At 34.8% G+C, this 14,399-nt stretch overlaps 2 protein-coding genes across 3 annotated transcripts; both read right to left on the reverse strand.

Moving 5' to 3' along the window:
* Positions 1 to 494: 494 nt before the first annotated feature.
* Positions 495 to 8,910, reverse strand: LOC141707643 (serine/threonine protein phosphatase 2A regulatory subunit B''alpha-like). 2 transcript variants are annotated; one of them, XR_012569105.1, is made up of 14 exons: positions 8,299 to 8,910; positions 7,127 to 7,366; positions 6,778 to 6,883; positions 6,560 to 6,659; positions 5,838 to 5,943; positions 5,636 to 5,726; positions 3,672 to 3,813; positions 3,049 to 3,196; positions 2,840 to 2,949; positions 2,092 to 2,248; positions 1,896 to 2,021; positions 1,635 to 1,779; positions 1,014 to 1,095; positions 495 to 917 (listed from the first exon to the last, which is right to left on the reverse strand). XR_012569105.1 is itself a non-coding variant. In XM_074510928.1 (14 exons), the coding sequence occupies exons 2-13, from the start codon at positions 8,455 to 8,457 to the stop codon at positions 1,645 to 1,647; spliced, it is 1,620 nt and encodes a 539-aa protein (XP_074367029.1). In that variant the 5' UTR covers positions 8,458 to 8,475; positions 8,645 to 8,910; the 3' UTR covers positions 495 to 1,095; positions 1,635 to 1,644. The 2 variants fall into 2 exon arrangements, 1 of the variants encoding a protein (XP_074367029.1); XM_074510928.1 differs by having other exon boundaries at positions 495 to 1,095; positions 8,299 to 8,475; positions 8,645 to 8,910.
* On the reverse strand, positions 8,739 to 10,184 carry LOC141691306 (secreted RxLR effector protein 161-like). Its single transcript, XM_074496039.1, has 2 exons — positions 9,644 to 10,184; positions 8,739 to 8,836 (listed from the first exon to the last, which is right to left on the reverse strand). Exons 1-2 carry the CDS (start codon positions 10,182 to 10,184, stop codon positions 8,739 to 8,741), a joined length of 639 nt encoding a protein of 212 aa, XP_074352140.1.
* Between the last annotated feature and the right edge of the window lie 4,215 nt (positions 10,185 to 14,399).

Consider the following 14,399-nt stretch of genomic DNA (forward strand, 5'->3'; position numbering starts at 1 on the left):
ACGTAGATTTTATTGTTGCATCCCCTGGAGATGCTTGTCACGTAGATTTTATTGTTGCATCCCCTGGAGATGCTCTAACTATTACCTATATTTAAGCCAATTTTAACGTATTTGTAAAGAGAACAATGTTTTGAGATTATTTTATGAAACTTACCTAAAATGCAGGTGGATTTTAGTATAAATAATAAAGACATTTTGTAAATGTAATTATTACAAAAAGACAAAAATAAAATACATTTGTTTCTGAATTAGCATGGTAAAAATAAAAAAAGAATACATTTATTTAAAATATTCTTTTAAAATACATAATATAAAACCAAGTAGCAAGGCAGCGGTACATGTTTCACGGGTATCATGTCGTTTAATATGATGTTTTGACAAAAAGGAGTCGTTTAATATGATGTTTTGACAAAAAGGAGTCGTTTAATTTGATACCCAGTATTCTCACTAGAGTTATATCCAATAATGATCCGGATGAAGCTAAGGTGTGAGGATGACCGAAAATTCCAAAGGGAATGACCTAAAATTCCAATCCTTTACACGTAACTTGAACAGTTTACAATTGTATAAACCATAGTTACTAGCAAGATAATCAACAAACTTGTTTTTTATACCCCAAAGTCCCTTTTTTCCTCATTTGTATCATAAAACAATTAAGACTGAAAACAAAGGGAAGGGAATAGGAAATATGTTGTTCCTAGGAAAGACAATCAAACACAGCTGCAAGTTTACGCGATCCTAGGCCATCGAAACTCACCCCATCCGCATTGAAGGGTGATGTATAAGGGAGCAAAGTGAACACTGCATAAACGAGAAGATACAACAGATGGACATTACTGGAAGTATGTTGCACATCTATCATCTTCCCGCGAAGGAGAGTTTTTCCAGATGACATTTGGCTGATACTCCTGAAGCAGCTGTTTGTAGTACAATGCAAAAAACCATAGAAGCCTTGAGACTTGGTCAAAGAGCATCAGGTGACGTGGCCAAAGACAAAATATATTGACCCAAACCTCCAGTGACTCTAGAGTCCCCTTCGTGAAAACTAGCAATCAGCCCAAGTTAACGGATACGTGGCAAGAAATCAATCCGCAGCTGCAAAATGATGAAAAAGTATCACTTCAAATTTTCCTATGAAAGAGCATAGGATGTGTAATTTGAATATTCCATTGCACTAGTATGTAAATTCAACAATTGTTTTGTATGGTAAATACTTCACTGATGAGAACTAAAAAGCTAGCAAAGCCTGTCACCAGAAACTTAAGAATATTTACAGTAATGTTCACTCATATTTTTGGCTCACTTTTAGGGGGGGGGGGGGGGTACGGTCTAGGCCAAGCAATTGTTGCAGCATACCATAGTGCAGTATTATACTGCAATACATATAGTTTTTGGTGTAAAAACATGGGGGCCCATCATTTTACGTACAGCGGTAGTATAATACCGTGGTTTGGTATGCTGCTAACAATCGCTTGCCTTAGACCACCTCCCATTATTAGGGCTATAATTTACACACTTTGATAAGCAGAAATGTCATTAAATAAACTCCTCTTCTGTATGTTTCCTTGCTTTTCTTTATTTTTGTTCCATCAACCATCAAAAAAATCTAGTCAAACCTTTAATACAAGACTCACCTAAATCAACCTAAAATGGTGCCTCCACTGATTCATCCCAAACCTCGGCACTCCCATTTGATTCCCCGTCTTCTTCCATCGATAGCCTAATATATTCTCTATGTGCGAAACGGTCCCACTCTGTTAGAGTTGGATCTTCCCGTTCCTGCAGAAACCATACACACAAAATAGTATGTCAAAGCTCGCCGAAGATGTAGCATCCTAGCAAGGTCATGCAAATTGCAACATGTAGGGATCTGACAAACATGATGTTCAGCATACCTGACGAATTAGAAATGGATCTCGACTTTCAAAAGCCATAAACTTATTTAGATTAAAAAGAATGTTAAAAACGTTTCCTGACAGTTTACATCCTTTGAAGTCTTGTATGGTGATGTAATCTTCTCTCTGCAGTAAAAACAGTGTTACTTGCAGCAGCTTTCCCAAAAGAACATCAATGTTAGTATTGAAACTTTACCTCTGGGGAAATCATATCAACTATTTGACACAAAATATCTTCGAAAAGAACTGGCTCTTGGCCCATGCATTCCATCCGATGCAGTTGTTCCTCATAAAAGAATTGCATTTCATTCCGTGTGAGAACTCCATTCCCATCTAAATCAATGCACCTAAACCTGGAGAACATAGTCTCAAGGATTTAGTAAACAAATCTCCAGAACATAGAAAAAGTTAAGTGCACCAAGGAAGCTGACAACTTTAGCATTATCCGACCGCAAAGCTACAGAGAAATTTCCCTCCTATGTACCCATCCAATTCAGAAGTCAATGATCTTTTGCATCGACAGTAACAACTATGCTTAACTGTTTACCCTTTTGAAATATTAATTAGCATCATCGTAAATATTTAATTACCGGTGTAAATTTTCATTTGTTTTAAAATTTCTATTCAGAAAACCTTGAGACACAGTTGTCTTTCCAGTAATTAATTACTTGCAAAATTCAACAACAAATTACTCTAAAAGATATGATTCTGTGATATTCTTATTAAACATATTAAGTGCCAAGAGGAATGAAACATTTTAAAAATCAAGTAGAAACTCGTTTCAAAATTTGTTTGAATCATCCACAGTGAAGAATCAGAAACAGATTTGCTAAGGTAATTTTGCAAATTGAGTGTTTTAACTTGCTGAAAGTAGTTTTATAAGGGTACAAAATCCATTAACGGGAACTAAACAACATGTTGTGCATGACCGAAAGAGCATATACCAATACTCAAGGCTAGGCTCAGATGACTTGTCCTCTTCTGCTAGCATAAAATACACAAAATCTTCATAGCCCATCTTCCCTTCAATACTGCTTGTAAACTTTCTTGGAACCTGAATTAAGATTATAAACATAAAGACAAGAGTGCATAAATTATTAGCACACTTGGTCTCTACCCTTTAAGCAGACATTTAAACTGAACAGTATAATACCTGTGAAAATATTCGGTCAACGATCCTGTATGTAAGTGCATGATTACCATATTTGATGAGATTCTCTTTATCTATTAGAAAATCATGGTCTGTATCCAGCTCCCAGAACTTGCAATATATGACATAGAAGTGCTCATATGAAAAGTATCTGTTATTCAAATCAAGAACACCAGCAACATAAATATTAGATAAATTTCACATATACTTCACCATGTGACAGTTGATGCAGCACAGAAAGACTACTTCAGCAGCTTAATAATGATGATGATGATGATAATTGGAAGAAAAAACTACTCAATAGTAAGATATCAAGTGAGTTCATTAACTTTATACAACAGCTAAAATACTATGAAGACAATGTGAATCCTTTTGGATCTCTAATAGAAAAGCACCTTAATTACAATTGTTATAAACTAAAGCCATCACTTGTCTTCTGAAAAGTGAAATCTAATATATCATCATTAAAATGTCAAACTGTTCAACTGTTACCTTCCTGGAAGGAAATATTTACTTCATTGAAAAGAAAAACCAATAAGTATAATAGACGACCATGCATACATTTTAAAAGATATACTTTACTATTTAATGCTTAAGAGTGTAATCACTTGGATGAATATGCCAACCTTAGAACTTTATTAATGTCCTCTTCCTCATCTGCATGCTGCATCGCAGCAATCAAGTTTCCCCGTCTGAGCTCCCTAAGAGTAAGATGACCATTTCCAGATCTGTTGATGTAGTAGAATATTCTGTATATGACAGTTTCAGCTAGACCATCATAGAAAAGCAATGTTCACAACATCAGAATTCGAAAATGCATGCTTACCCATCAGACTAAATTTAGGAGAAATGTAATAACTAATAAATAATAGCAATCATATTAATTGTGTAGGATACTAGAGTAATAGAACTATAGAAGCAACCTCTATTTAAAAGTGAAGTTGGTAGATTCAACTTTCAAGTGATCATGCCGCTTACATGATTCGATTACCCTAAGAGATTATAACAAGAAAAACCAGCATAATTTCAGTCATTGAAGCATTGTTGTGCAATCAATGATAAGAATCTCTATCACCACAAAAATAAACATTTGTTCGAGCTTTCTGTCAACATCAACTTTTAAGTGTTTCTAAACTGAACTTATATTTTGACACCATGTAATGCAAAGGGCATGTCTATACAATCTTACTAGACAAGGGTATTTTTGGAGAAAACCTGAAAACAGGAAACAAATGTTTTTTATTATAGTAATCTTCATAACAAAATTTGTCCTAATTACAGAACATAACTTCTATCCTAAACAAAGTTAGACGAACTTTTCTAATTCAAATCGAACTCTAAAATTGATCAGTTCTATCCCTAATCTAAAAAAAATAATTATCAACATAATTAACAAGATAATTTACTTATTCTAGAATACTAAGTATTGAGCTTCGAAATCTGGTCACTGTTCAACCCAAGGTTGGGCTCCAAATTATTTGGACTTTTAGATCGTTGTTCTGCATCACCACTTCTATAATTGGAAGTACTTGTCCTCAAAAAAGATAATAATGTACAATAATGTAAACAACCATAATAAAAATGTGAAATTCCAAGACTCTGAACAAGCATTTCCCAGTAAGATGTACTATATCAAGGACAACACTAAGCATTCTTGAGCCTTAAATTTTAATTAAAACTAGCTTATATCCCGTGCATTGCACAGGTTAATTTAATATTTTCTATCTTATTGTTAAGGGAACTCTAATTAGAATAGGTTTTAAAAATTAACTATTAGTTGTTAAGGATGTGTTTAAGTAAAATAATTATATGTATTTTAGTTAAAATATTTATTTAATGTAATGATTGATTTAGTAATTAGGTCCATGAAAATACATTTTTATGATATGTAGGCAATATAATTAAGTCCGCTACAATATGTTTTAGAAAAATTAGGCCCGTAGTTTTTAAAATATGTATGCTTTAGAGATGGCAGATGGGTTTAAAATAAACAATAGTTACACATCTTTTCAATAACAATTTTTTTGACATAATCAGGCCTGCATAAAAATATATTTCAAAAATTAGGCCCTGTTTCATAAAGAAATTAGGCGACTAATTTTTAAAATATGCATGCTTTATACTCCAATATAGAAAATATCAAGAAATGTCCGACTAATACTCCAACAAAATCCTTCCAATTAATCCAGTCGTTGATAATATACTAGAAGGTACCTTAAACGCGTAGCATTTTTTAGAACAGAGCTTATAACAAAATCAGATTGCTACCATCACAAATGCTTGAACAACATGCTACAACTTCACAAGAAATTCTCAATACTAAGTCTTAAACCACCAAGTGAAAGGCTGGAAGTGGGGAACTAGGGATACAGTCCAGAAAAGAAATTCCTAACAAAGTACTAGCAATATATCAGGTTTAAGATGACCTCAAGCAAATTATTTACTGAAAATTAGCTATCTGGCTTTTATTCTAGGTGAAACTTTAACAGACTAAAGTTGCCCCACATCGTGGAACAGTGTCAATAGTATGGATCTATTTTATGTTACATCAAAGATCAAACACAAACTTATCGAGTCACAGAGAGCATACCATATCTCTCCTGAAATTCCGGAGTATTCTGCAAGAATTCTAATCCTGGATGGGTAGCCAAAAGCTCTTTAAGCGCAGGTCTAAAGTCAGCCTGTATAAAGGATGTGACATTCTGGTATTAGACGGAGAAACAGTGAAACAAACAGCACCTTTGGATGAAAACTTAACCAGTGAATCAGTGATAGAGATAATGGTAGCAGACCTGAGTAAGGTATTTGCAATCCGGTTGCTTAAGGATTTTGTATATTTGAGTAGCTACATCCAGTGTTATCATTTTGCTTTCAACCCAGTATTTAATAAATGTGTCTCTATAAAATGGGAAAAAAAATTAGCGGAAGAACCCCAAGTTAAAGCCCTTATGGCAATCAACAAAACCAACCAAGGCTTCAGCTCCAAAATGGTGAATCCTGAATGTGGAATATGTTTTCAAGAAAGAATATATTCTATATAGTTTTTGAGATCCAATATAAAAAAATTGAATTTTACAAGACAGTTGTAGCAGAAGCAGTTATAAAATAATATTTCATATGTAAGACTAGAAGATAATTTATTGCTCTGTTAAAGACTTGGAATATTGCAATCACCTAATCCTCTGGCAAATTAATCAAATTCAAATTATGATTCCTTTCAAAATTTTGCATCAGAAATTACTGGACCATGTATTTATAATGATTGACGAAATTTACAAATTTTGCGTCAGTTACAACTCTTTTTAATGGGAACTTTCTTCTAGAAATGTCATGGCTAAAGCATAAATCAAAGTTGCATAAATGTATAGAACAGGGTCCATTTTAGTTGGCCAAAAAAAAGAAGTAACAGGCTGTACTGGGGTTCAGCCTCTAGGACAAACTATGCTGTTTAGATACAGAGTAAATCACATCTAAACATCAAGCTAAACTGAATCAATGGAAATAAAGAAGGTACCTGGTTACTAGCCCTGTGCAGTTGGTGTCGAGCTTTAAAAAAAGTGTGGAGGAAAGGAAAGATGGTAGTTTACATATATCCTTGGTGACAGCTTTGAACTCTGCACTTAAAAGTACCTTTTAATCCTATGTAGGTAAATTCTCTTCTCTTTTTTATGGTTGTAGATCATATGATGAGATAGTATACAAAAAAGCAAATAGAAGGGATAAAAATTATACCATGCACTTGCAAGCCATCCATATTTCTGTTAAAAATTTCATCAACTCTAGAATTGCACTGGGCCCTCAGCTCCTCTGATGGAGGAGGACCGTCTTGGAAGTAAAACTGTTAGTACAAAACAAACAATAACATGGGTTTTAAATTCAGTTTCTTGTCATTAGAATCATAAAGAAGACAGAAATGCTGCTTTAAAGATGTAAAGTTTGAAACAAAAATATTCCGTCTCCCACACTGTCTTGTGTTGTGAATTTACGAATACAAAAATATATTTACAAGCGCATGCGCATCCACGGGGCAGTGATCCTGAAGCAAGACAGTCAACTAAGAGCAGAGAAATATTAATCATACCTGAGGTATGACCTCCCGCACTGGTTCCTTGACCAATTTCAGTGGAGAACCTAATAAAGAAAAACTGGATCTCTGCTTCATAGTTCTCGGAGAACCTACAGCACTTCTTGGTGAAAGTGGAGGTGTACTAGCAGCAGGGAAGAGAGAAGGCAATGGACTAACCCCACAAGCATTTGTAGAGGAGTTCCCGGAAGCACCAAGACTGGTGCCCGCTTTTGCATCATCAATTAGTGATTTTACCTTAAGGAACATAAAATCTAAGTACTTCAGAACTAACATTGGCTGGAACAAAGACTATAAGGTGGCCTAGGTAAAATGCTTTCACAAGAATCCTTTTTTTGTTAGGTTACCATCCTTCTATTTATGGTCAAATTGCATAATAATCTTAGTAAGTTATACATTCACAATCATGTAGGAACTAGGAACAGTAAAAGATAATATGCATGGACAAAAGAGAACAGCCAAACAATATAAGCATAGCAATTTAATTATGAAATACAATACGCAGGTGTCAACCATATTGTACAACCCATTACAAGCAACGAGTTCATTAAATACCATTAATTCTTCTTCTACGTCCTCCTGGTTATCTATCAATCTAGATTACCCAACCTGTATGATACATAATGTCTTTGAAAAAACCCTAGTATATAATCTAATACAACATCATGTGCAGTTATTAATCTATGAAAAGTATCTCTGGAAAATAAAAATGTTGGGTGCATTTGAGTTACTTCAATAGTTTTAAAACAACTTTAATTGACAATAACGCTTTTAACTTCATCAACAAGACAAAAGACATTATCTTAGAAAAAGCTACAGGCTACAAATTGTAGAGTTGCAATGCAATTCCAGAAATTCCTAAACTATTTCATATCACACTGGCACGGCACAAACTCTTATACATTTCTGAACTCAAACATTATTCTCGTATACTAATCACAGGGAACGTCTAATCAATTCTAGCAAATTATTAGTATCTTCCTATTTCTCTATATTACCGTCAGTACACTACCCAAAGTATACCGCTACTAAATGTGAAAACATATACTAATAAGCACATACAACAAAGAGGATCGAAAAATATGATTCGGGAACACATTACACATACAACAACGGAACCATCAAACACATGTCGAATACAATAGAGCGAAAAGTATCAGAAAATATACCAGTCTACCGGTGTCGGGTAATGACAACCAGTGTCCAAATAACTCCTCGGCAATTTGAGGAGTAGTTTTGAGCGCCAAAGGAGACACCTCTGGCAGCTGCAACAGCTCAGGGTCCAAATCCGTAACATCTTTCGCTATATCCATATCCATCACATTCATGTATATATGTATCTGTGTCTATACACACACGCACAATTGAATAGAATAGCTAGTTAACTCAAAACCCTAGATCTCAAAATCTCCAATATAATCACTAACAATAAGGCTGAGCTGATAAAATTGTGAATTACGAGAATCAATAACCTAGAATAGTTCAGAATTTAATTGAGAACAAGTTGAATATAACCTGTACGTATATTTGTTTGTGTGTGTAGAGAGAGAGATTAGTCAAAGCTCATCAAGTTTGAAACAAGAGTTTTGAATTAAAGGTTTGATGAAAGTTATGGAGCGCTAAGATCGAGGGAAGGTGGGGGTGGGCCAGGCAGAGACGATGGTTCTGATGATCGGAGAGGAGGCAGGGAGTTCGTCTTTTGAATTTCTAGAGATAAATCAAATGCCTATACTTATTTTCATAACAAGATAAATTGAAATGTGTTATAAACCACCGAAAATATTAGTTATGTTTAGTGTAGAGGAAATATAGGAGAATAGAAAATATGGAGAGAAAGTTATATTTCATTTCATTAGTTAATGAGTTATTTATAGTAGTTGGTTTAAAAGTCTTACTAAGAAAGCTATTCAAATCTTTTTCATTAAGTATTACAAAACTTCCTAAATAAGCATTACAAGTCTTCCTCGATAAGTTTTACGAGTCTTCCTGATTAAGTTTCTTTTTTAAGAAGCTGTGCAAGTCTTCCTCAACAAGATTTGAGAGACCTCCTTGATACGTTTTGACAATCACTTTATATTTATTTAAATATTTTAACACTCCCCCTTGATTATCAAATGTGAGTTATTGCAAAGATTGACTGCCTCGTTAAAACCTTGCAAGGAAAAATCCAGTGGAATAAAAACTTTGACGAAGGAAAAAGAGTACAATCTCCCCTGAATAAAATGTCTCACATTTTGACATTTTGATGTAGCAAACTTTTTAACCTCCGCATACCTATATTATTTCTCAACTTCTCAAATGTTGATGTAGGTAGTGACTTTGTAAGTATATCCGTCAGATTATCGCATGAGCGAACTTGTTGGACATCAATATCACCATTTTCTTGAAGTTCATGAGTGTAGAAGAATTTTGGCAATATGTGTTTTGTTCGATCCCCTTTAATATATCCTTCCTTAAGTTGTTTGATGCAGGCCGAGTTATCCTCGAATAAAACTATAGGACTGTCTGAAATACTTGATAATCCACTTGATTCTCGAATATGTTGAATGACCAACCTTAGCCAAATACATTCTTTGCTTGCTTCATGAATTGCTAGTAACTCTGCGTGGTTTGATAAAGTTGCAGCCATAATCTGTTTTGTAGACTTCCAAGAGATAGCAGTATCACAATATGTAAATAGGTAACATGTTTGTGATCGCCCAAAGTGAGGATCTGACATGTATCCAGCATTTGCATATCCAACTAGCCGTGATCTTGATTTGTTTGGGAAGAATAGTCCAAGATTGATTGTCCCTCGTAGATATCTGAATATATGTTTGATTACATCCCAATGCATTTTAGTAGGATCAGAACTAAATCTTGCCAACATGTTCACTACAAATGCAATATCAGGTCGTGTGTTGTTCGTAAGATACATGAGAGCGCCAATTGCACTGAGATATGGAACTTCAGGTCCAAGAGCCTCTTCATCTTGTTTTCTAGGACGGAAAGGATCATTTTCAACCTCGAGTGATCGAACAACCATTGGTGTGGTTAGTGGATGATCTTTGTCCATGTAGAACCGATCAAGAATCTTTTCAGTGTAGTTTGATTGATGAACAAATATTCCTGAAGATAAGTGTTCCACCTGTATACCTAAACAAAATCTTGTCCTTCCAAGATCTTTCATTTCAAACTCATTTTTCAAATAGTTAGCAGCATTAGTAATATCTTCAGTAGTACCGATAATATTCAAATCATCCACATATACAACAATAATAACAAAACCTGTTGATGATCATTTAATGAAAATGCAAGGACACACTTGATTATCAACATATCCATCATTTAATAAGTATTCACTAAGCCTGTTGTACCACATACGACCAGATTGTTTCAAACCATACAATGATCGTTGTAATTTAAAAAAATATAAATGTCGAGGCTTAGTGTCCTCAATATTTAATCATTCGGGAATTTTCATAAATATCACTATCAAGTGATCCATATAGGTATGTTGTCACAACATCCATCAAATGTGTTTCCAGTTTTTCCATACAAGCCATACCCATTAGAAAACGAAAAGTAACTTCATCCATCATAGGAGAGTATGTTTCCTGGTAATCAAAACCAGGTCTTTGAGAGAATCCCTAGGCTACTAGTCGGGCCGTATATCTCACAATTTCATTTTTCTCATTTCGTTTTCGTACAAACACCCATCTATTCCCGATGGGGACTACACCAGCTGGTGTTTGGACTGCATGTCCAAATACATTTCTCTTGCGTAAGGATTGCAATTCTTCTTGAATCACAATTTTCCATTTTGGCCAATCATCTCGGTTTTGACACTCTTCCACACTTTGTGGTTCAGGATCGGAGTTCATAATAATATCAGATGCCACGGAAAAAGCATATACATCATCAACCTCAATACTCCCACGATCCAATAATTTCGCGTTATGGACATAATTCATTGAGATCTCATAGATTTCAGGTACTTTTGCTTATGTGGAAACATTTGCCACTTCTGGGGCATGTGCCACTTCTGGGGCAACATTCTCTTCTAGAGGCAATTCCACGTTTGGGAGTTTTGCTACAGCCACTTCAGGGGCTTGAACCTCTTCAGGAGGCAATACCACTTATGGGGTATTTTCTGAAACTTTTGCCACATCTAGGGCAATTCCAATCAATTTTCGTTTTCGTGGTACAATATCTTTTGCACCAATAGGTCTACCACGCTTTTGGCGTGGCTTTGAATCACTAATCAATTCCGCTGAAATTGATTTATTGCCAGGGATTTCAATATTGGTCGGAGCATTAACAGTAGGTATATATGATTTCACAATATTTCTAGAATCATTAAATGCATCTGGCATTTGATTAGCAATATTTTGCATATGTATAATTCTTTGAACCTCAGATTCACATTGTTTAGTACGCGGATCAATAACATTTAATCCTAAGGCATTCCATGATATTTCTGAATTTAATTTATGCAAATTTTATCTCCCCTTAATGTAGGGAATATAGATTCATCAAAACGAAAATCAGCATACCGAGCAGTAAAAACATCACCAGTTAATGGTTCTAGATACCTTATAATAGACGGAGAATCAAAACCAACATATATACCAATTCTTTTTTGAGGTCCCATTTTAGTTCTTTGTGATGTTGATATATGAACATACACAGCACAACCAAATACTTTTAAATGAGATATATTAGGTACTTGACCAAGAACCAATTCTTGAGGGGATTGTTTGTGGTAAACAGAAGGCCTTATTCTAATTATATTTGCAGCATGAAGTATTGCATGACCCCAAACAAATATAGGTAACTTTGCTCTTAGGAGTAAGGGACGGGCAGTAAGTTGAAGTCTTTTAATTAAGGATCCTGCTAAACCATTTTGTGTATGTACGTGAGCTACCGGGTGTTCAACTGAGATTCCTACTGACATATAATAATCATTAAAAGTTACAGATGTAAATTCAGCAGCATTATCTAGTCGGATTGATTTAATGGGATGGTCAGGAAATTGAGCTCGGAGTTTAATTATTTGGGCAAGTAATTTGGCAAAGGCTGTATTTCGGATTGTAAGTAGACATACATGAGACCATCGAGTTGACGCATCAATTAAAATCATAAAGTACCTAAATGGGCCAGAAGATGGATGAATAGGACCACAAATGTCACCTTGAATTCTTTCTAAGAATTTCGGGGACTCAGTTTGAAGTTTAACTGGGAATGGTCGGACAATCAGTTTTCCTAAGGAACATGCTGAACAATGAAGTTCATCTTGGGATATTATCTTTTGAGTTTTAAGAGGATGACAGAATTTTCAACGATACGACGCATCATAGATACTCCTGAATGACCGAGTCTTTCGTGCCAAAGGGAAAGTAGTTTTGGGTTGATGACTTCGGGGATGTTGACATTATGAGATTCAAGAACTCGTATACTCATAACATATAATCCTGAAGAAACCGAGTGAAATTTTTCTAAGACCCTTTTATTGTTAACGATGTTTGAGGTGATGAGAAGGTATTCTTTTTCATTCTCATTAGTAGTTTCAACGTGAAACCCATTAAGAAGGATATCTTTAAAACTCAGTAGGTTTCTAGTTGACTTGCTAGAGTATAGAGCCTCTTGTATGTGTATGTGTGTCTTATTTGGTAGAAGAAAACTAGTTTTCCCAAAACCTTCTATTATATTTGATGTACCCGATACCATCCGGACATGTGAGTTGGTTTTAGGCAACTGTGAGAAGAATTTCTGACTCTGTAAAATAGTGTGTATGGTTACGCAGTCAACAATGCATATATCTTCCATCTCTATACATATATATAAACGAAAAACATCTTTATTAAAAACACACTGAGTACATAGAACAACAACATGAAACAAGTACATAAAATGAGTACATAATGGAAATAAGTAAAACACAAAGGAAATAAGTAAAGCAAGACAATACATATGAAGTCTAGTTGTCTAAACCATAATAAAGATTAGCACCAGTGTCTATTTCATTTGAGGTCTTATTGACTGGTTCATTAACTAGATTATAATTAGCGAAGTTGGTTTCTACTCTCTTTCCTTTATTCCTTTTGGATGACTTGTAGAGATCAACAAGATGTTTGGGTGTGCGACAAGTACGTTGCCAGTGCCCCTCGGATCCGCACTTATGACAGATGCCTTGGTTCTCTCCTTCTTGGGGTGCCTTTCTTTTATTTGGCACTTCACGTTGCCATTTTTGGTGGCCAGAGTTGTAACCATCACGTTGCCACTTCAGGTGGCCAGAATGATATTGATTGCGAAACTGACCATGGAAATTTCCACGTCCACGGTTTCGTCCATAACCCCGTCCTCCTCTATGCCCTTTCACACGTTCATTCTTCAGGAATGACGTGTTATGTATTTTAGGTAATTGGGCAGATCATCTGGGATGTATCTGATGATTTTACAATAGCAACTCATTATTCTTTTCAGCCACAAGAAGGAGAGATATCAGCTCGCCATATTTCTGAAAATTCCGCTCCCTATATTGTTGAGCCAGGATCATAGTGTTGGGGTGAAAGGTTGAGAGAGTTTTTTCAATCATTTTAGCATCAGTAATATTTTCACCACATAAAATTATTTTTTGAGCTTATCTTGAAAAGAGCATAATTATATTCAGCTACAGATTTGAAATCCTGTAACCTCAAATTAATCCAGTCATATTGGTAGATGGCAAGTGAACAAGTTTCTGATGATCAAATCTATCCTTGAGATTATTCCAAAGGGTGAATGGATTTTTGATAGTGAGGTATTCAGATTTTAGATCTTCGTGGATGTGATGCCTAAGAAAGATAATTGCTTTTGCATTTTGTTCAACAGTTGAGATTTTTTCCGGGTTAATAGTATATTTTAGGCCATTAGCACTAATAAGGTGTAATTCCATATCAAGGACCCATGATAAATAATTATTCCCCGAAACATCCAAGGCAATAAACTCTAATTTTGCAAGATTCGTCATTCTGAATAAATTTTAAATAAGATATAATATGTCACATAATATTTAAATAGGCAAGTTGAAATAATAACTTTATACAAAAGTTACGATGGCATAGCCGACCAGATTACTTTTGATTATTACTTGACGGCAGCGCCATCTTTATAGTAGTATTTGTTGTGCAAAACATGTCTGTATCATAACAAGACTAAGTCATACTGACAACCCTAAGATTAGTTGTATTGTAACCTTAATCTGTAATTCATACTTGTAACACTTAATGTATGTAAAATGTAAATGGAG

The sequence above is a fragment of the Apium graveolens genome, chromosome 2 (assembly GCF_009905375.1).
Source record: "Apium graveolens cultivar Ventura chromosome 2, ASM990537v1, whole genome shotgun sequence".
Classification (NCBI taxonomy): Eukaryota; Viridiplantae; Streptophyta; class Magnoliopsida; order Apiales; family Apiaceae; genus Apium; species Apium graveolens.